General features: G+C 42.1%; 2 protein-coding genes across 9 annotated transcripts; both read right to left on the bottom strand.

Annotated features, from left to right (window-relative positions):
- Positions 1 to 369: 369 nt before the first annotated feature.
- Positions 370 to 9,262, bottom strand: LOC115353124 (leukocyte elastase inhibitor-like). Of its 7 annotated transcripts, none has more exons than XM_030042115.2 (7): positions 9,195 to 9,262; positions 7,436 to 7,611; positions 5,275 to 5,412; positions 4,376 to 4,493; positions 3,631 to 3,773; positions 2,732 to 2,899; positions 370 to 1,985 (listed from the first exon to the last, which is right to left on the bottom strand). In XM_030042115.2, exons 2-7 carry the CDS (start codon positions 7,601 to 7,603, stop codon positions 1,584 to 1,586), a joined length of 1,137 nt encoding a protein of 378 aa, XP_029897975.1. In that variant the 5' UTR covers positions 7,604 to 7,611; positions 9,195 to 9,262; the 3' UTR covers positions 370 to 1,583. The 7 variants fall into 7 exon arrangements, with proteins under 7 accessions (XP_029897975.1, XP_029897977.1, XP_040974298.1 ...); XM_030042117.2 differs by having other exon boundaries at positions 9,203 to 9,221; XM_041118364.1 differs by lacking the exon at positions 9,195 to 9,262 and adding an exon at positions 8,937 to 9,149.
- Positions 9,263 to 9,954: 692 nt separating this feature from the next.
- LOC115353123 (serpin B6-like) lies at positions 9,955 to 20,770 on the bottom strand. Of its 2 annotated transcripts, XM_030042112.2 has the most exons (9): positions 20,591 to 20,770; positions 20,238 to 20,247; positions 18,339 to 18,402; positions 17,670 to 17,847; positions 16,460 to 16,597; positions 15,248 to 15,365; positions 14,869 to 15,011; positions 12,246 to 12,413; positions 9,955 to 11,297 (listed from the first exon to the last, which is right to left on the bottom strand). In XM_030042112.2, exons 4-9 carry the CDS (start codon positions 17,835 to 17,837, stop codon positions 10,893 to 10,895), a joined length of 1,140 nt encoding a protein of 379 aa, XP_029897972.1. In that variant the 5' UTR covers positions 17,838 to 17,847; positions 18,339 to 18,402; positions 20,238 to 20,247; positions 20,591 to 20,770; the 3' UTR covers positions 9,955 to 10,892. The 2 variants fall into 2 exon arrangements, with proteins under 2 accessions (XP_029897972.1, XP_029897971.1); XM_030042111.2 differs by lacking the exons at positions 20,238 to 20,247; positions 20,591 to 20,770 and adding an exon at positions 20,363 to 20,381 and having other exon boundaries at positions 17,670 to 17,846; positions 18,293 to 18,402.
- Positions 20,771 to 20,799: the final 29 nt, after the last annotated feature.

Genomic DNA, 20,799 nt, shown 5'->3' with positions numbered 1-20,799 from the left:
ACATCTGCACTCTGCAATACATGCTCTCCTTTACAAATTTACCAGAGCCTTTGCAACTGAGGTATTGCTAACACACGGAAACACGTTTACTAACGTGCAGACCAAGTACTTGTGTCATTGCATATAAACCGTTACTCTCTGCCTGTAGGTGCTAGCAGCTGGGGAAGCTGATGGTTCATGCAATCATCTCTTCTACCAAGTCATTTGTTTTTCAGTATTTTCACCTACTCTGAACAGGCCAAGGACTTCAGACAGCTGATCACACCTGCTGCACCAGTGGCTTTCTCTGGAGCTAGCCTTCAGGTGGACAGTTATTTTTGTACTCTGAGATACTTAATTGCATGCAGAAATTTCCATTTGGAACACGAGTTTAAGAAAAAGGCTTCTGTTTGTTGCATGAAGACAAAATGAGTATTTTGCAATTATGGAAAGTTTGCAATTATAGAAATTATTGTGCCCCACTTAGAACTGAAGTTGTACAGGTAAATATTACAGTACCCAAGATATACATGATACAAGCAAATAACCTCCAGAAATAAACACAGAACACTAACAGTATGTAATTACAGTGGCTCCCAGGCATATGGCTGTTGTACAGTACAAAAGGTTTGTGTATAAAAAGGTACTGGAAGTCAGCTCAGTAAATGTTGAATCCTTGTACATAAAGAGACACATCAGATATTTATTGCAGACTATACACAGTCATCCTCTGGGAAGCTGAAGCATTTTTTGAGGATTACATAGGTTCTGGCCAGAATCTAAAGTCATATTGAAAACTTCTGAACTTGCGGAAAGGCACCCATTAGCTTCAAGCACCTAAAACCTCAAAGCCCTGATACCTTTTCATGTTTTCAATAACTACACTGGCACCAGACTATAAATTTTAAAAATCCTCTTTAAACATGTCACCTAAAGTTGTTATTCTTCTCCTCCTCATTCAAAAGCTGCATTGCAGGTTTTCTGGCTAATGACTGGACGGGGTTACTTTTGTTTAAATAGCTTAATCCTTTCTCTATTAATAGATGTCTCTAACAAATGTTATCATCTGACCTATTTCACAACAGAACTGGGTAAACTCAGCTGTTTAGTATCATACCTTTTGGTGCCTAGAAGTATTTTATTAAGGTATTGAAAAGCAAGACTTTATGGGAGGAACAGCTTTGCAAGAACATCCTAGTATACATGCATAAGGAATGACTGGATTATTGTAAGTTATTACAACAGGAGGCTGTCAACACAGAGAAACCCCATGCAAGGATGCATACAGGGTGATCCCGTGCTTTAAAAGACACACATTTCTTCCAAGAGTATTTCTACTTCTAGTCCAATTTCAAAAGATTTTTTTCTGCCTACAGTTAAGATTTTCTTAGTTATTAAAGCTTATGGCAATCTCAAGAAAGAAAAAGAAATTACTTCTCAGTTTCTCTGGGATTGTTTTAGTGGGAAAGGCAGAATCTCAGTCAAAAAGTGACTAGGTACTCAAGACAGGAGCATTAACTTCCTTGGATCAAAATCCAACTCATTCAGGAGCAAAGCTTTCATTGACTACAGCAGGAACTGGTCTGCAAATGCTAAGTTCTCTTTTATGGAGAAGCATATCTGCCGAAGAAAAGTATGCTTTGCGTCGGGTTGTGGCGAATAAAGAAAAGGAAAGGATGGTCAGCATTGAAATCCTCTTCCATAACCATGCAGAGCATAGCAATGCCAGCAGTGGCAGCTGCAGCTTCCGTGCCTTCCTCGTTCACTTCTACAAAAGTCTTGTGGACAATTTTAGAGAGAAAGAGGTCACGTGCCCCTGACATTCCCGACAAGTCAGCCTTGCTGCTGTCAAATATATCCAACAAGCCCATAGCGGCTAAATCTGATTTAAGGTCATAGCTTTCTTCTAGCTTAAACTTTGGCAAATGCACATGAACATCAGTGGAATAGAGATGCTCTGGACATGTCCATTCCTGGAGCTTCTCTAAGGTAAGCTGCTTTTCCAGCTAGAATTAAACAGACAGAGATCATTACATATCACCAGTGTAGAAATATTTCCTTTTCAGTAACATTTACAAGGCTTTATACAGCACTATACGACTATAAAGCAACTATAAAAAAATGACCGTACCCATATCTTTGATAGCTCCATATTGATCAAACAAATGCTATTAAAATTAAGTGGAGTCAGTGCAGTTTATACTTTACAAAGTAATGCAGACATTTGCTTCTTGCTGCAATGTACAGAAGGGAAAAACATGCACTGATAGCAACTAAACCCAGTCACTCTTACTGTTTAATGTAACTAAATGGAATTACATAATTAAAAACAAGTAACAAAAATAATCATTGGAGAGCTCAAAGAAACTGATGTGTTCCTGGTCATTTAATGGGAAACACTGTCACTACTTTAAGGCTATGAAAATACTGACTTTGAAAGGTAATGAAAGAAAAGTTCTGTCATTAAAAAAAATAAGCAAGGCAAGTTAATTCCCGTAACTTTGTTTTTGCAGTCTCCCTCATGGTTCAGTTCGGCAAGCCAAAGGACACGTGAACACAACCTACAAAACCAGAACACAACTTCTCTTCCTGATACAGCACATGCACGTATTCTTTACTGCAGTGCTAGCAGAGCATTGTCTAAAAATACGCTTGATAGATATGGGGCTCTAAGAACATGGGTTCATTAAGGCTTTAATTTTGAATGGCTGAACTTATCCATTAAATAACTGCATTAGCTTAGATGAGTCACCTTCTGCAGTCCAGTGGAGTCATCTTCAATGTCATCAGGTAACAGGATGATCATACTAAGTTCTCTTCCATCGTAAGGCAGCTCTAAAAGCCGGATCCTCACTTCAGGGATGTAACCAAAACGAAATTTCTTTTTCTGATACATCATTTTCACTGTCTTTCTTTCATTCTGGATGGATAAAAGGTACCAAAAGTAACAGTTAAGAAAATACTCATTTAAAGAACTGATAGGAAACAACTAAGTTAAAAATTGCATTCTTGCAAAAACTCTTCCTCCATTATATCAGGTGATTAGAAAACTTCCTTCATCAAACTCTTGACTGACTGTTTAATAACAGTTTCTTCTGAAGACATAATGAGTTTGTATTATATTTGGTTCTCCTTTGGCTTCTATAGCACAGACCTCACAGAAACTGAAACAATTTCTTCGAGTTGCTGTACCTTTATATTGCTCTAGCCCCCAAAATGACAACGTTAAAAGTCAACAAAGATCGACTCTCTTCAGCATAAAGTAGATGACTGTATACAGCGTCTTGAGAAAATGGGGCTTAACCAAAATGTGCAATCATTTTAATGCTGTTTACATAGCATCACAAACAGGCACAGTTCATAGCAGCTGAAACTGCTAGCGGACAGAAACTCTGCTAGGCACAGGCAGGGTCCCAATCTATACGTGAGAATTGTCTCTGACACTATTTCAGTGAGACAACAAAATAGCTTCCTGAATACAGAAGAATACTAAAATCCATAAACAACTCTTTTGGGTGAACTGAAAACATTCATTAAAGACTTTCTATTTATATTTTTTTATTATTTTATCTGTAAACAAAGCTTCACTTTAGCACCTATATTATTTGACCTTTTCATTAGATATATGCTACCAAGACATAACTGTATTACCTTATTTAACCGAAACGGCATGTCAGTGGTGTCGGCTTCTTTAAATTTCTCTGCCCAGTTGCCTTTGAAATAAATAGCGTTCACCAGTACAAGCTTGGTCATGTTATCAACTGAGCCTTCAGACAGCAGATTAGGGATTTTACCTTCAGAGGGGGCAGGAAAAAAAAGTCACAACAAAATCTTGTACTAAGTTGCTGGCATATAAAACATACATGAAGAAACCGATGCCACAGGAATACTACAAATATAGAACTCCAGTCCATTCCTGTAATAAAGTGTCTTTCAGTACCTGTCACCTTACTTCATACTTTTTAATAGTACACGCTACTATAACTTTTGATATACAGTAATTTGATGAAAATGTAATATTTTTAGCTTAAACTGTCACATATGACTCATCATACAAGAATTAGAAAATACCCACATTTAGGATTACTGGATTTAGAAATACACATACAATATGGACTGGGACTCTCTAAAACCAATTCTCCAGCTCATGAGTATAAATCTATCTTTTGGCATCTCTCCTGCACTCATCGGCCTGAACACAAAAAAAATGGAAAAGTCTCAGGACTTATGGAACTCTTTAAATGTCTTGCTTAGGTATTTTTCTGGTTCTGCCAACGCATCAAGTGAATATCCCAGGGCAAAATTAAACTGCTTTAAAGGCAGCAGAGAATAAAGCCTATTCCTGCTCCCAAAGTATGAAACACTGCCAGTTACTTTATTAACCAAAGTAGTTTACCTTCAGTTTTCTTCTCTACCCACTGGTTAATTTCCTTCCTGGCTTCATCACAAGCCTGAAGAAAATCAACTGTAGCCAAATCAGCTCCATATAATTTCTGAGTATTAGTCAGGAAATCCTAGATTTTGGAACGATAAGAATAGCTTTCATTGCATGCGGATAAGAAAACATCTCTTTATGATGTAGATAAGGTGCATGTCAAACAGTTTATCACCTGCTCTGAGGTGGGGCTCTGACAGGTTGGGTTTTTTTCCTCCTCTCAGAGTAAACCTCATAATACATCTGCCATGTATACAGCTGAGGGGGTGCTTACTGCAGGTGTTGCAATATTTACCTGTCATTCTCCTGAAACAGGCTCAAGCCCAGCTATGATAAAACAAAACTCTCCAAAAGAGCTGAAGAGGGATAAAAATAGCAACCCAGGTGCATACAAGGGTATAATTCACTGGTGAAGAGGCATGTTGTTGAGACATGTTGGGCATCCCCTCCCAAATAAATACAGTGTTTTCAAAAATATTTAAGTAACGTGGTACTAGACCAATGAAAATCCTAAAAAGCTGATTGCAACAGACACAGAGCCGGTTGCATCCTAAAAAGCTGGTTGCAACAGAGTGGGGTGTTACGATAGTTACTGAAAACTAAGAACCTAGACAAGTGGTTTTTCTCTTGAGCCCAAAAGCAGGAGAACCGAACAAGCAATGAAAAGGGTTTGCTGTGTAGCATCCTTTAGGTGAGATGCACAGATGCCTACAGATATGGAAATGCATATGCATGTATGCAACACTTTTGTCGACTGCCCAGTAACATTTAGAAATACGCCTAGAAATATTTCTACTTCATAAATACTCAAAATAGCTGCATTTTCCCACCGGGTTCCATCGTGATCTGCACCAACATACCGGCAAAAAGCTGTAGGACTTCTCTCCAAAAAGCCGACTGGCAAGCCGTAAGAGATAGGGAGCATTGCATCTGTTTATATCCATAGTCAGAGTCTGAAATCTTGAATGAATATCTTGAACTTTGTCAAAATGAAGTGTCTGAAATAAAAGAAGTGAACTAGCTGCTGCTAATACTGTCTTAAAAGAACATACAGTGTATCTATAGGACGGGTCTGATCCAGCAGGTAGGTAGGTTGAAGAAAGAGAAAAGAGGCTGGAAGCTGCTTAGAGACTTCTGTAAACCTCAGAGAGCGAATGAAACTGTTCCTCGGTGCTACGCTGCCTGTGTCAGCTACTTGTATTAAGCTCCTGGTTTATGCGTCGCCACAGCTGAAGCTGTTGGTCATAACCCCGAGTCCTGTCCACGCGACGCCTGCGTGCCTCCCCTCCGTGGGCCACTGGGCACAGGGACTCGTTCCCAGGTGGGGACTTGAAAAGGGACACGATGCCGTAGAGACACTTCAGCTTTCTTGCTCTCCCCTTTGGCCCAAGGGAACCTGGGGGTTTTGCTTTTCAGAACATACGATCAAAACTAGCACAGGTTGGGTCTTAAGAAAACTTAGAACCATTATCTTTTATGGTTTTATGAACATATAATTGCTTATATATATATAAACTGCATCATCTTAAAAATCAAATGCATTACTGCAGTTTTTCTTCACCAGTACCTCCTTTCCCAGAGGCAACCCGGCTGGCCAAGGCTTACAGATACGACAGCAGAAGCTGCCAGACCTCATCGACAGGGAAGGCTAGACCAGAGCAGGGACATTCACATTCAGATTTAAACCATGTATTTCTCAGAAGACTGAGAAAGACTGTTTCTGAGACTGCTGTGAAACAGCCACTGGTTCCAAAGGCAAGCCCTCATTTTATCTCACCAGGGTTTTGGTCAGGCCTTGCTGCCCACATTAATGCAAGCTGTGCTGTACACACGAATAGCTGAGCAAAAACATCACGGAGGCAACCTACAATAGGATTATGATCACAGAAAGATTTCTGTACGCTTGCAAACAGCCCTTGACAGTTACCAGTCACTGCCTCCTTAATCAGCTATGTTTTTGTAAGCAAAGCATTATGGTATGGGAACGTGCATTATTGAGGGTGACTGTGCTGAAACACTTTTTTTTTTTTTTTTTTTTTTTCCCCCTCAAGTTCTTTTTGCATGATTTCTGCTGTCAGGATATTTATTCTAGGCGGGGCTGTCAGTTTGATTACATGAAATACACATTCAAAGTCTGTTTGTACAAGTAACGAGAAAATAATTTTATTGTCTTATGCAGTAAGCACAGCACCACTCAACAGTATAAAACAGTTCCTCCTAAAGTCCAGAATACAAAGGTGAAATTATTCATAGCCAAATACACGATGATGACTGCAATGAGAAGTCTCATATGCCCTTTGGCACCAGTGGGCGTTAGCCTAACAAAGGGGAAGAATAATAGTGACCAAGTCCCTTCCGTGCAGGAGGCCTCAGGGGAAACAGGCACACTCCCATGTATGCCATTTTTGCAATTTATAATGAGTTTTTTTAAACTACCCTACCTAAACTAAGGCTACAGTAAGAATAAGCATGTGGGCTCAGCTCCTCCAAGATATCTGAGTGCCTAGCTGTTACAAAGATTCTGATACTTAGGTAGCACCATCATGTATTATAGTTGTTACCCTCTAAATATAGAACTATATATTACTATTGTGTTTCTTACAAAATACACAGTATTATTAGCAATAAGCATACCATTGGTGACCTTGTATTATAAAGCAATAGTTCTTTGTCCAAATGTCTCAAGAAAACTAATAAGGCCTTGCTGCTGGAAACTCCAATCAATTTAAATGGAGACTGATTAACTAATGAAATTAGTTTCCTACTTCAAGAATTAACAAGTGAAATAAAATGAGAACCAAGGGCCATAGCAAATATGGAAAGAGGGCTCTGGAGCAGAGCAGGCAGAAGGTAACTGCAGAAATGAGCCTGAGGAAGATTCTGAGCATGACAGAAATCTTCTCTTGAGCCCATAAAAATAATACCCTCCTTTCATTTTCCATCCTCTAAACCACAACAATTTTTAATGTAAATAAAATATAAAGCAAAAGAGAAATTATATATATATATTTTTTTACTAACCTTCAGCACCTGTGCTTTTGTATTACCTTTGGCCCCTAAAAGGACCATGGCCAGAGCGGCAGAGACACTAACAGGAGAGAAGAAAACATTCCCCGTTGGGTTGGTCTCATTGAACCTCCTGAACAGATCAAGTGCAAATCTGCTGTTGGCATTACGCAGGTTCTCCATCGTTATAGCTGAAAAATAAAACAGTCAGTAAGGACTCGGGGAAGCACTCTTCAAAAAATTAACCTAATCTTGTGTGACTCACAAAGACTGAATTAATCGGGTTGCAGCTGGGTACAGAAACAGCAAGAATTTGTCAGTGCATCTTCTTCAAAAAAATATCAGTCACATTGAAAAAGCGTGGGGGTTTTTTCCACATAAATTGTATATCCCAACCTTACCTATCACACTAACTTTAAAGACACTATTTAAAAAATTCCTTGCCTTCTAACTTGAAATTGGAAGTACGTGTGCCGGCAGGATTGCAAGTTAAAATCCTTCAGTCTCACAGGCCCAGCACACCCCAGAGAGCTCGCTCACGCAGCTTTCCCCCCGCTCTTCTACCCAAATCCTGCACGGAGGACGTTCACAATAACTGCTCAGGGAGACTTAGACACCCTTCAGCAAGCTGCCCATCTTCGTGGCACAAACCATGCCACAAAAAGGTGTCAACCCTGCCAAAGGCTTTGGTGCACGCTTACCTTCAACAGCGTAAAGCCGGTGCACGCTTACCTTCAGCGGTGTGAAGCACTGCTATCTTCACCAGCCTGCTTTGCCAGCGACAAGCGAGCTACCTGCACGCTGCGCCCAGGTACAAACGCACCTGAGTCCCAACAAAGCTGAGCCGCCGTAAACGCACAGGCAGAGCCTGAGGTTTTGTTTGCTGAAGGTGACGTACCGGCTAGCAAAGGCAGAAGCGAAGCCGAAGAACGGACAAAGCTTCAGGGCTGACACTGCACAGCCAGAGCAGGGATTTATTTTGGCGAGATGCTCCCCAGGAGGCCCTTCGGGCAGGGTGAAAGGCGCGAGGGCTGCGTCAGGTGCAAAAACCTACCCAAAGGCTAGCGGCAGTACCGCTTGATGCTGTAAAACCTTCCCGCCCACCCAGCTCAGAGTCTCGCTTCTCTTAGCTCGCTTGCAGCGGAACTTTGGGATTTGGCTGGGTCTAGCTCGTTTCCTCACGGAGTTCCATTTGAGACGCAGGCATTTGTGCATCTGCCCCCGGCAACCAGGGCAGCAGCCCAGTAATACTGCTACAAGTACTGTCCAGACCCAACTACGCGGAGGAGTTTCCGCCAGAATTCGGCTGTTTCCAGCACCGCCTTTCTACAGGAATTGCAGAATAACACTGTCTGCTTCCACTGCCAGACAGATAACCCCCCTGCATCTTTACAACGTTCCTTTATCTAGCTCTATACCAAAAAATTCCCTCCCAAAACCCCCCAAACAAACCAAAAAGAATCCAAACACAAACCCCAGATCGCACTTCTACTTTCATTTACTTACACTACCGCACTGCGCAAGCGTTTCACCGAAACCAGCCGTTTTACAGCCCCCACCCCAAGGCTGCCCGAGAAGCGCCCACCGCCCCGCACAGACCCCCCCCGCCGGGGAGGGGTGGGGCACGGACAGGCCAAAATTTCTGCTTTTTCGTCCCTTTATCGCCCCATTCCCGTAGAAAGCACCGGGGGGCAGGGGAGGAGGCAGCCCTGACCGCCCCCCCCGGCCCCGGCCCCGGCCCCGCGGAGCCCGAGCGCAGCCGAGGACCGCCGACCTGCCTACCTGCGCGGAGCGGCGCGGCGCGGCGCGGAGCGGCCGCCGGGGCGGAGCGAGGGGCGGGAGAGCGATTAAAAAACCAAACCACCCAAAGCCCAGGATTGGGTGGTTTACGGGTTTTTTTTTGCCCCGTGGGACAAGCGCACCGGGGCCGCCCAGGGTAGCACCTCTCTGTCTTCCCCTCGCGCTGCTCTGTCTAGGCTCAACTTTTAGGTCACAGCTACCTTTACTTTGTTAATGCACGGAGGGTTCTCTTTGATTTAACCCGCTGTTTTTTCCCCATCCACCAGGAACACATCCCTCCCCTAATGCCTCTCCGGGCTTCGGGTGCGGAGCACCAGCCCTTTAACTGGAGTGCAGTGGTCATCCCCCCGCTTCAAATAATGCTTTTCTTGTCTTCACCCCAGACAGCTGAGTTACTGCGCACTAAATTAAGCGCAAGGCAATCTAGCAGCATGTGGATGATGACCACCGAGCCTTGATTTGGAGCTGTGCACAAGCAGAGAGACAGCACCGCACTCCTGCCCAGAAACCTTGGCTCGGGACCCCTTCGCTGCAAGGCCTTGCAAGGCCACCCCCAACGCGATGGCAACCCCAAGTTAAGCACCTCAGGTTGGCAGTATTCCAAAAATCCCACATTTAACAATGAACGCCAACCAAGCTACGTAGAAGCTTGTACTTTACCAAGAAATAATTGTTTTCATGCTACAGATAAAATGCATAATTTATGGTTGGAAAAAGAGAGACAGAGTCCTACAGCATTTTAGTTCTTTTATTTCAGGAACAGAAACAGCAAACCAAACAACTGTATTAGGAAAGCTATTTCAACTATGTCTTTGGTATTATTCAGTTAAAATAAAATGTTTAAGAGACTATGAATAGGAAAAATATATAACAATAGCAAAAAATTAAAGCTTTGTCATTCAATATTGCATAGGCACCACACGCTTTTTCATTACATTCTTTGTTAAAGGACTAGAACTCGGTGATAGGTAATAAACCCAGGTGTCCTGTGGTGATAAAACAATGATCCTCACCCCCTGAATACCCTATAAGGGCATCTGGTACAAAGACATACTTTTATTTCCATTCTTGCCTAAGTGCTTGTCCAGTTGTTATAAAAAAAAAAAAGAGAGAATCTGTCTAGTCAGGATGCTTAGCAACACTTGGAACAGACTGCAAAAGACTCCTTTCATCTCTGGGGAATGTATCAAAACATTAAATGGATGAGGCTAGAGGGAGGGTTAAAAAAAAAAAAAAAGAAAAAAGAAAAACTGGGGATGGGAGGGAAAAGGTGGAGGGAAGCTAAAGATGTGCTCCAGCCTAGTCAGAAACAAAATTAACTTCTTCCCTTCCTTGGATGTCACTGCCTGACTCACTGCCTGACAGCCACAAAAAGTGAAGTTGCAATGGGAACTGCAAGAACAGACAAAGTGTTCACTGAGCAAGTGGGACGTTTCTTGTGTCAGCAAGAAGTTGCAGACCTCTGCACTCAGGTGCACAGGGCAAGAACTGTTTTAAATGGCAGTTGCTGTGTATGTCTAAGCAGCTCTGTTATTCTATCCAAGCCTGAGATGAAGACCACAGAAGTGGATTCAGGCACAGTTGAAAGACAGTTGGTGCAAAAAGAGTAGCCCTATTCTAAAGAAACAAAGTTAGTGTGTAATGGCAGCTCTTCTGGCAAGGCATCTCCTTTTTAGGGGGAGCAAAATCTGCCACAGAACAAAATGCTGGAAGTTTTGTTGTGCCGGATGAAGAAGAGGAAGGGATGATCAGCAGTGAATTCTGGAACGATCATTGCACAGCGCATCATCGCCACTCCTGCCGTCGCAGCTGCCGCTTCAGTGCCTTCTTCATTGACTTCCACAAAGGACTTGTGAACCACTTCAGAGAGCACCAGCTCATTGCCAGCTGAGATCCCCGAGAAGTCTGCCTTCCCTAAATCAAACGCATCGGGCATTCCCATGCTGCTCAGAAGGGGTTTCAGATCATAATCTTCTTCCAGTTTAAATCTGGGTAAAGACACCCTCACCTCTGTACAGTCCATCATTTCAGGATTGATCCAATCTATCAGCTTCTCATACGTAAGTTCTCTTTCCAGCTGAAGAAAAACCAAAAATTTACATCATTAAAATGAGAAAAGAATCAGTTTTACACAGCCAAAAGTAGTGATTACTGTGTTTGTTTACATCGTGCATAACACGCATCTTTTTTTCCAGAGTTTAGAGTTTCTCAAGCCAAAAGTGAAGTTACACTTCTCACTAGAGACTATGGCCCCAGCTAAGATTAGTCCCATATGCTTTTTGGTAGCTAGAATAAGGATCAGTCCCTTCCACATACAGTTTACTTTTATAAAACATGTTAGATTGGGGTTTGGTTTTTTTTTTGGTTTTTTTTTTTTTTTTTTACATATGGGAAGCAAAGGCACAAAAGAACTGATGACAAGGTCCCAAAGAAACTGAACCCAGTTCTTCTGCCTCTTAACCAAAGGATCCTCCTTCAGGTTGACAGACTGATGAAAAAGTCTGCTCACAATGCGCTTTGCAGTCAGTGTTAAAAAACCTTGTTAATAAATTCCTTGTCCAGAGAATGAAATAGCTAAAACTTGTATCATGTCTCCAGAAGAGATCATACACTTTCCTGTGAGCCCATTTCCAGGTGGTGGGCCAGAGAATCTGCCAGCTGTTCAGAACGGAAGATGGATGGGACAAGCTATAGGACTTCCTAAGAGCTCCCCCAGATCCCTTCTCACCATGTATGATGCTCACCATACTGTGCCTTCACCATAATCACAGCTAACCTCTGCTCCTGAGGAGGGGGTCAGGCCTTCTTCTGGAGCCTCAGGCTAAGGGGACAGCACACAGCTTGACCAGTAGTGATACAAGGCATGCCAATCACTTTGGGGGCAGGGAGGTGAGGGACACTTCGGCTAGTGCTGAGCACCAATGACATAACAGCTTTGGAACTGAACTGTAGGTCTATATGCAATATCAAAACTTTCTTCCCTGGAAGGATACAGACCATCTTTGCATTTAGCTCAACAACTTACGCATTCCAAGCCAGTGGATCCATCCTGGATTGCATCGGGGAGCAGGATGATCATGCTGAGTTCGTTACCAACGTAAGGGAGCTCAAGGATTTTGGTCTGGAAGTCCCCAATATAGGTCATGTTAAATCTATCCTTCTTGAACATCATCTGCACAGGTTTGGTCTCTTTCTAAAAATAAATATATGTCAATAGTTAGTTCTGAGCTAGTATGCTAGTCTGAAAATGCAAAGCAGGCATCCAGTTAGGGCTTTTTAGAATTTGACTAGAGAACTAAACACACCACAGAGTACAGCCCCACCACTGTCTTTCGTAAAGCAAGAGGTAAGAAGTAAGGATCCCTGAGATTTAATTTTAATTACTAGTGTGGAAATGTCTGTGAAGTTTCCTTTAAGGCAGAGAGGCAAGGATACGTATTTGCTCACTTATAAACTAATGACATGCACTAAACAGAGCTGGTAAGAAACAGGGCTTGTGTTCCTTGCTTTAAATGAATACATAGTAATTTCAATGTAGGTACTTTCATTTTTAGTCCATGTGGCTCCAAATGCTGTAACAAAGAGGAATTAAAATATTTTAAAATTATACTAAAAATGCCAAGAAAGTGAGAGTGCTGTTTTGAATTCTTAAAAGTCACATGGACAGTAAGGAGGGGAAGAGATGTGTCTTCTCAATTTAATTCTCTGCTATCTCCTTCCATTTTCACATGGAGCATCAGTTACTATTGTTTAGATCATTATTTTCCTCCTTTTCATTTAAGAAAGAGTTTCATTGCTTTCTCCCTTACATTCATGAGATAACAATGCAAGTATGTTTTTGTTTTTAAAGTAAAGCCCATTGAAACAATATCCACAGCAAATATGGCAGAAATTATTTTGCAGCAGCAATGACACATGAAAAGGACGGATAAGCAAAGAAAAAGCCACACAGCATGTGAAAATCATCCAGCGAGTCATAGGAAGTGCAAGAGTCACAGAAATAATGTCACAGGATGCTGGAAAGACTCCTGGGATGTTAAAGCAACTCTTTGCTACTGGACAGATTGTAAAATAACTAGCTTAAAACTTCAGGTTACACCTGGGATTTCCAATTCCTCATTTGAGCCTACTCACACACTTCCGCAGCTCATCAGTGGGTAGTCAGTAGGATGACAATACAAACTTAATCCCTTTAGTTTTACAAGCAAAGAGATTTGCAGTTTGCCTGAGTTCCTTGGGTGAGCCAAGGCAGCATTCCCCCACCTTACATCTTACAACTTTCTCCAATAGTTATCTGGATCCCAAAGACTCTAATATTAAAAAGATATATAATATACTCTATATTTACAAAGGAAAAGGTAATCTCAGAGTTAGGCAGGCCTTATTTCAGGAACATTAAGATTTAGGCCATGAGCTCACCATAGCACAGTACCCAATACAGAAATATCACTGAATTTGCCTCCTCAGGAGGGAAAGGAAAGGATCCTATGCAAATCTGTAAGCTTGGGTTTTCTGTGACATCTCTGTAGGAAACTGATGCCAAACCTTCCACATGTGGTAGCACTACACAATATTCCATCACAAGTCAAAAGGCAGATTATTCATCTGCGCTGCATGCTGTTGGTGTTGCATCTTAAAATCTGGTCCTAAGTTTGCACTGGTCCAAGGAAAAGAAAATTGAATAGTGTATCTGGATAGCCTGTTAGCTTTTTCAACACATTTCAACAGGGAGAGGGCAAGGTGTCAGGAATCAAGTCAGTCCAGTGGTTTCTGAAGTGCTATAGTAGGTAGTAATGGGTGAGCAGTAACATTCCCTATTTGAAGAGGGGTATTAGAAGTTTCAAGCATTCTTAGATACATATCATCACTGGGGAAGTCAGGCGTGAGGGCTTCAATTTTGCATAGTATTTGTTTTAAGCAAGTGAGTTAAGGAAGTCATGTTACCAGTTCTTGTTAATGACATGCAGAGGCATACCCAGAGTTTGAGGTGATTCTGAGGGGCAGCCATGGCCTGCTAATGATAGTAGCCAAGTCTTCAAGAGCACTGATCTACTTCTAAAAGCAAGAAAGTATAGCATGGAGGTCTTCAAAGCAGGGTTGTGGGGGTTTTTTTCCCGATTTATTTTGGATCAGTTCAGTAGTAGAAATGCAGCAAAAAAGCACTGACTGAAGACAACTTATATTCAGAAGTTTCTGTACATGTATAAGTGCTCTACAACCCAAAGGAAAATTTCTTTTCTTATCCACACCAGTTTTATGCTGAAATAATCAAGTTCACCGACTTCTGTGAAATTGTTCACAACACTCAAATAGCCTGACAGCTTCTCTCAAGTGTTTCCTTCAGTTCTAAGTTCTGTAACTGTGTAGAGGGCTACCTCTCTCAAACAAGAAGGATAAAAGGAAAAAAGAGACAGAATGAAAGAAATACTTAATTGTTATATTAAAGTTTCTAGTAATTATATGAAACTTAACAGAAACTAAACAAAGAGAGTGTTCATATTAAAGGGAGGGGGTACAAGGAATTTCATACAGCCTACCCAGGGTGACCCTGTGCTTGATTGATTTTTTTTTTTTCTTCAGAGTTAAATGTATTAATTTCAGAGTACTTCAGAGTAACAGTGTATTGTCAGCATTTTAGCACATCATACCTCGTTAATCTGAAATGGCATTTCTGCTGTTCTCTCTTTGTTGAACTGCTTTTCCCAGCTGCCTTTGAAATAGATGGCATTCACCAACACAAGTCTGGTCAGTGAATTGAGAATCCCCTCTGCCAACAGGTTCTGAATTTTACCTTTATGATACATAGAAAAAAACCACATTTTTTAATAATTAGATACATGTCAAACTTATCTAATATAGTATCTACTCTGTAATTAATACACAATAGACAAGAATTATGTACCAAACAGAGCAAGAACTCAATGTTTGGGTTTTTTTAATTCACAATATTATATCGATCTTGAAACAGCTGTTTACCGAAGCCATGGCTGCCATTAAATACACCATGGCATTTTGCAAAATACTCACCTTCAGTTCTTTCCTCTACCCAGCCATTTATTTGTTTTCTGGAATCCTCCCAAGCTTGTATGAAGTCAGTCTGTTCTAGTCCAGCATGGTAGAATTTCTGACTCAACTCTATAAATGACTAACATGGACATTCAGAACAGCTTTTCAGCAATGTATTTTACTCTCATTCAGCCACAGATGATTCTTAAATACACCAAGAAAATCTGCCCACTTTCCTCCCCCAGCTTCATATAAAGCCATTAAAGTTTTGTCTGACATCTTCCTATTAGGTTCTATACCACCTATCTGAACTAGGAATCGTCCACTGTATGTTATTAAGTTAAATGGCTTGTTTACTGTGCTACAAAGTTCTACATAACTTAACTGAGAAATGATGTGACTAGGGTTTTTTTTTTGGGGGGGGGGAATGCTTCAGAGAGAACATATGATTTTGAAATTTATGTGGAGAGAAGCTTACAATGTTAAACCTCCCAGACTAATAGAAAACTTTTAGTTCAGAGGGTAAACTGATCTTTCTTAGAGAGGAAAAAACATACCTTCTCTCTGATTTAATATAGTTAGATCTTTATTACACAGACACAAAGTTTTAGAATACAATCCATGTAATTTTTATCTGCTAGACAAATGAAACACTATCATTCTTCATAAAAAGAATCACTGTAAATCACTCCCAGAGGAAAAAAAAAAAACCAAAGCCTTACATCTTCTTGCTTCTAGGGAAGCACCTAAAGGCACATGTGTAACACAATACCTATTATCTTTATTTCAATCTTCTTATAAGGAAAATATTAGAAGTCACGCACTCCTCTCAGAATGATCTCTGGATGACTTACATAACAGAAAAACTACAAAATACTGCCCATGCTGAAGAGCAATAACAATTCTTTTTTCTCCTATTTACACACCATCAAGGGAAGAGAGATACGTCAACCATTTCTCTCACAGCCAAAAATACGAATGGATCATGGAGCCATAAAGATTTAGAGTGGATTTTATAGTGGTCTGCACCAGTTGTGCATTCAGATCACAGGTTATCTAAAAGGAGCTTCTCCACCAACTTCAGATACCAGGCTCTGACATAATCTGTTGCATTGGTAGGTCTCAGCCTAGAAAATTTAGGAAGTAAAACCCAAAGCCTGCCTTTGGCCTCCAAAGGGAACAGGTAGCAAGTACATTATACTGAAAAACACCACAAATTTAACAGTTACTTACCGAGAGAAACTCAAATGTCTTTTCTCCATAAAGTCGGTTAGCAGTTTTCAGTATATATTTGGTGTTTGGATCGTTAATTTCAGTGAGAAGCGATTGATACCCATTGTGAGCATCCTTGGCTTTGTTCAGAGAAAGCACCTGTAGAAAGACAAACATCCTCAGCAGAGTCCATGCCTTCTCTAAACACACTTGCTTCAGTACAACTTACTGGGGTTTTTTTAATGACTTTTGGGTTTAAAAACTGTGACTTGAAGCCAAAAGATTTCTCATCACACATTCTACCTGGAGCTTATCATGCCAGTGACATACGATGCACCCAGCCAGATGTTGTACAATTTATTGTCCCTAATTTATTAGGGAGTGGAAGAGTCAGCAATATTTAGTTTCCTTCGCTCAAGCCAAGCATCAGAGGATCAAGGAATGGCTGAGGTGGGAAGGGACCTCTGGTACAACCCCCCTGCTCAAGCAGGGCCATCTACATCTGGTAGCCCAGGACTATGTCCAGACAGCTTTTGACTATCTCCAAGCATGGCAATAATATAATACAATATTAGATAAACTTTTTAGATTTAAATGAAAGCAAAATATGTGTTTATACTCCTCTTCCACTTTGCAAAAGAGGCAAACATAATACAAAAGTGACTGATTATGCATTTAATACTGTCAATTGCGTATGTAAAAAATATGCCAAGTAGTATTTGCCACCTGAGCAAGTTTAAAAAAAAAAACAAACACCAAGGTGCAGCTACCATTCTGACATGCATACAATGTTCACATTTTTAAATTTTTTTTTTTTAATGTGCCTGGCTACACTTTCAAAACACATGTAATCTGACATTAAGCCCAAAGAAGAAAGTAGAAGAAAATATTTTATGTAGCTAGAGATTCATCAAACCTACAAAAAAGAAAAAACCAGGTACCTCTTACTGACATGTTGAAGGAAGCCCTCTCGGTCTCAAAAAAATAAAGCCACAAAAAACCCCCCACACAACAAAAACCAGAAACCTCTTAATTTCATACCAAAGGAAGCTCCCCCTATAAAAACATTAAAAACAGGTACTGCTTACATACATACCAAACGAAGACCTCTGCTCTCCAAGACCAGAATGACAATAATAGTTTAGCATAAGTGCAGGTCACAAACTATAATGCAGATTTGTTGCTTATATGGTCCCATTACATTCAATACACTAAATTTATTTAGACATACCTTTGCTATTTGGGCTTCGGTGTTACCTTTTGAACCCAGCAAAATCATGGACAAAGCAGAAGAAATACTAAAAGGAGAAAAGAATAGATTCCGCCCGCTTTTGTTCTCACACAGCTTTCTTAGGAGGTCGAGTGCAAAAGTGGTATTTGCTGCACAGAGGCTATCCATGGTTCAGAGCTTGGGAGATAAAAACACAGAACAAGAATGGCTCAAATTTATTTGAATACAAGCTCATAAGTTATTTGTCTTTTACGTTTCCCAGTATAAACTATGCAGCAAATGCCTTAATTAGGTTGAAAAATTATCAACTCACTGAAAAAGTGATTTGGTGTAACAAGCACCTTAAATCCCATACTAGGCACTTGAGTTGTTTCAGGGATTTATTGTTTGCTTTTGTATTTCAATCCCATACCTGTAACAGAGACAGCAATTCCCACTGGTGTCATTAGACTCTTCACTGGGTAAATAATATTACATCTTTCGAGATGATCAGATACAACAATATTTTGTTTAGGACTTATTAAAACAAGTCTCTTTTAACTTCACAAAGACAATTATTTGCCTTTATAGGAAAGCCAGAGCAAAGAGTTAGGCATCAGAATGGCAGAATTATAAACTCTTACCTTCTCTAAGTCTATATATCTTCAGTATTACCTTCAGCTTACTTATACGTGTGCACGTTGTGTTTTAAACCTAACAGCCAGTCTGGGAGAAGTCAGCAGAATGATTTGACCTACAAGATTAAAAAAGAAAAGAAAAAAAATGTTATTTGGTCAGCATGACAAATTACTGTAATTTCCTGCTCTAGTACAAAGAAAAATCAAAGTCCATTTCAGTTCCATTTTATTGCCTGCAACACGGAAACACACACAATAAGAAAAACCTTCTTATGGTTTTACTGTACATGCACCCTTCGATATGTGTAACTTGATGCCTGTCATACTCTACATGCATCAGCTGTGTAGGTAGTTAACTAACCTGAGATTAAACAACACACCTATAAAAGAAGCAATAAATACTAGAATGCTGAGTTAACTACAGGTAAGATATCAGCTGGTAGTAGAAGTTTCTGTGTTTTGTTCTTCCCTTAAGGCAGTGCCTAGTGTTGATGTGTTGCTACAAAATACAAAACCAACACCTAATTCATACCACTGATTCATTATCTCAAATAGGTGGAAGGAACAAGTTTCTGCACACATCATTCTTCCACCTAAGAAAATTTCTTGCTAGTAGCTTTGCTATAAACAGTAGCAACTTTCCTCCCATTTCTCCCATAACTGGGGTTAGAAAAAAGGCAAGCTTAGATGGAAACAATCCTCCAATTCTGTCTGAAACGAGTAATTTAACTACATGTTAACTGTAGTTAAATGTTTTAACTACATTTAACTACTTCACAGCTTAAGTAGGAGGCACTTAGCATTTTCAGTTTGTGTTGGTTATGGTGAAGACCAGAATTTTCCTACTGTCCCAATACCTGCAGATTGCTAGCAGTAAGGTTTTTTGACCTGGAGGTCAAAATGCACAGGAATAATGACAGCAGCAAGCAGTTATTATCTAGAAAGTTTCTGTAGGGCTTCCATGGCAGGCAAGAATTTACAGACAGAAGGACGCAACTCACACTAATTGCCTACTTGAAAATCAGTGCATTTAACCAAACTGTAAGTAATATTTCAACAGCTGAGACACAAGGCTAGGAGTTATATCTGTACAGTTATCCATGCTTTCCCTGCAGTTCAGGAATAGCAACATTAACTACCGATACCCTTCTCATCAGAGCAGTTGTGGAGACAATACACAACAACCGCACTTCAAGGAACAAAAACCATATGATACAAACACATATTTGTCAGTCATCTGTAAACGGTTTGCTGGCAGCAACTCATTCCTCGCTCTGGTCTGCCCGCAGGCTCTGCAGGTCAGCAGCGAGGCACTCGCCTGGAGGTCTCTGGATGCCCCGACCCTGTGTGTTCCTACCACCGTGAATGTGTAGCATATATTCTCAGCAGCAGACGCCTCTGCTTTAGGGCACTCTTTATGGACAGAGGGGCTGTATCCAGACTAAACGGCCGATCCACACTGCAGCGTCTCTTCCCAGCCACCGGTTTCACCAAGGGGGAACCTGTCCAGAGCAGGGCGCAGCTCTCCCCCGGCCTGCAGCCCAGCAGACACGTCCCACCAAGACCACGGCACGGATCAGCGCCCGGTGTACGCGGCTGCCTCCCCACCTCGGGTCAGCTGCCTCAGAGGAGTCACAAGGCGACCGTTTCCAGCACAGCCCGGGGGGGGGGAACTCGGGGCGGTGGAACTCGGGGCGGTGGAACTCGGGGCGGTGGAACTCGGGGCGGTGTCCGCCTCCGCCGAGGAAGCTGCCGCTGCAGCACGGACACCCCTTCGCCCACCCTCCGAACCGAAGCAGGCGTTCTGGAGGGGAAAGGGGAGCAGGCGGGGGAGGACACCGGCCACCACCGCCGGCTGGCGGCCCCCCCGCCTCAGCAGGGGCCGAGAGGAGCCCCGCAGGTCTGACGCCGTCCTGGCAGGCTCCGGCACAAAAAGCCGCGGGCCTGGCACCCCCCGGGGCGAAAAGACTCTCCCTCCGCCCCCGCACTGGACCTGGCACCGTAAAAAGACGCTAAAACTCAACACTGCCGGGGCGTCCCCGTCCCTCCTACGCACAAAAAGCGTTCCCTACGCACCGCTGCGACTCCAGCGGACGAGAAGCAGAAACCACGTCACGGAAAAAAAAAATAACAAAAGCAACGCCACGCAGCCTCTACTTCTTAAAAACAAGCAAACAAAAAAAAAAACCACCCCAACAAAAACCACAAGCGCAAGCTTCCCGTAGGGAACGGCAACGGCATCTCCAGGACAACGGGGCCGCCGCACTCACCCCAGCGGGCGCCGCGCTCCCGTCCTGCCGCGGCCCTTCCCTTTCCCGGAAGTATCGCCCTGCTGAGGGAAAGGGCGGGAGCCCGGCGCTCTCCTCAGCCGTGGCCCCGGGGTTCGCCGGCAGCTGCGGCGTTTCCCCGTCGGCCGACCGCCGCAGCCCCTCCGGACAAAATGTCCGCCACCGCCGCGGGGAACCGTCACAGTCCCCCACCCCCGCCGCCCCCTCTCTTTATGTCTCCGCAGG

Source organism: Aquila chrysaetos, chromosome 18 (assembly GCF_900496995.4).
Source record: "Aquila chrysaetos chrysaetos chromosome 18, bAquChr1.4, whole genome shotgun sequence".
In the NCBI taxonomy this organism is placed as follows: domain Eukaryota; kingdom Metazoa; phylum Chordata; class Aves; order Accipitriformes; family Accipitridae; genus Aquila; species Aquila chrysaetos.
This window is presented reverse-complemented; position numbering and strand designations above follow the sequence as displayed.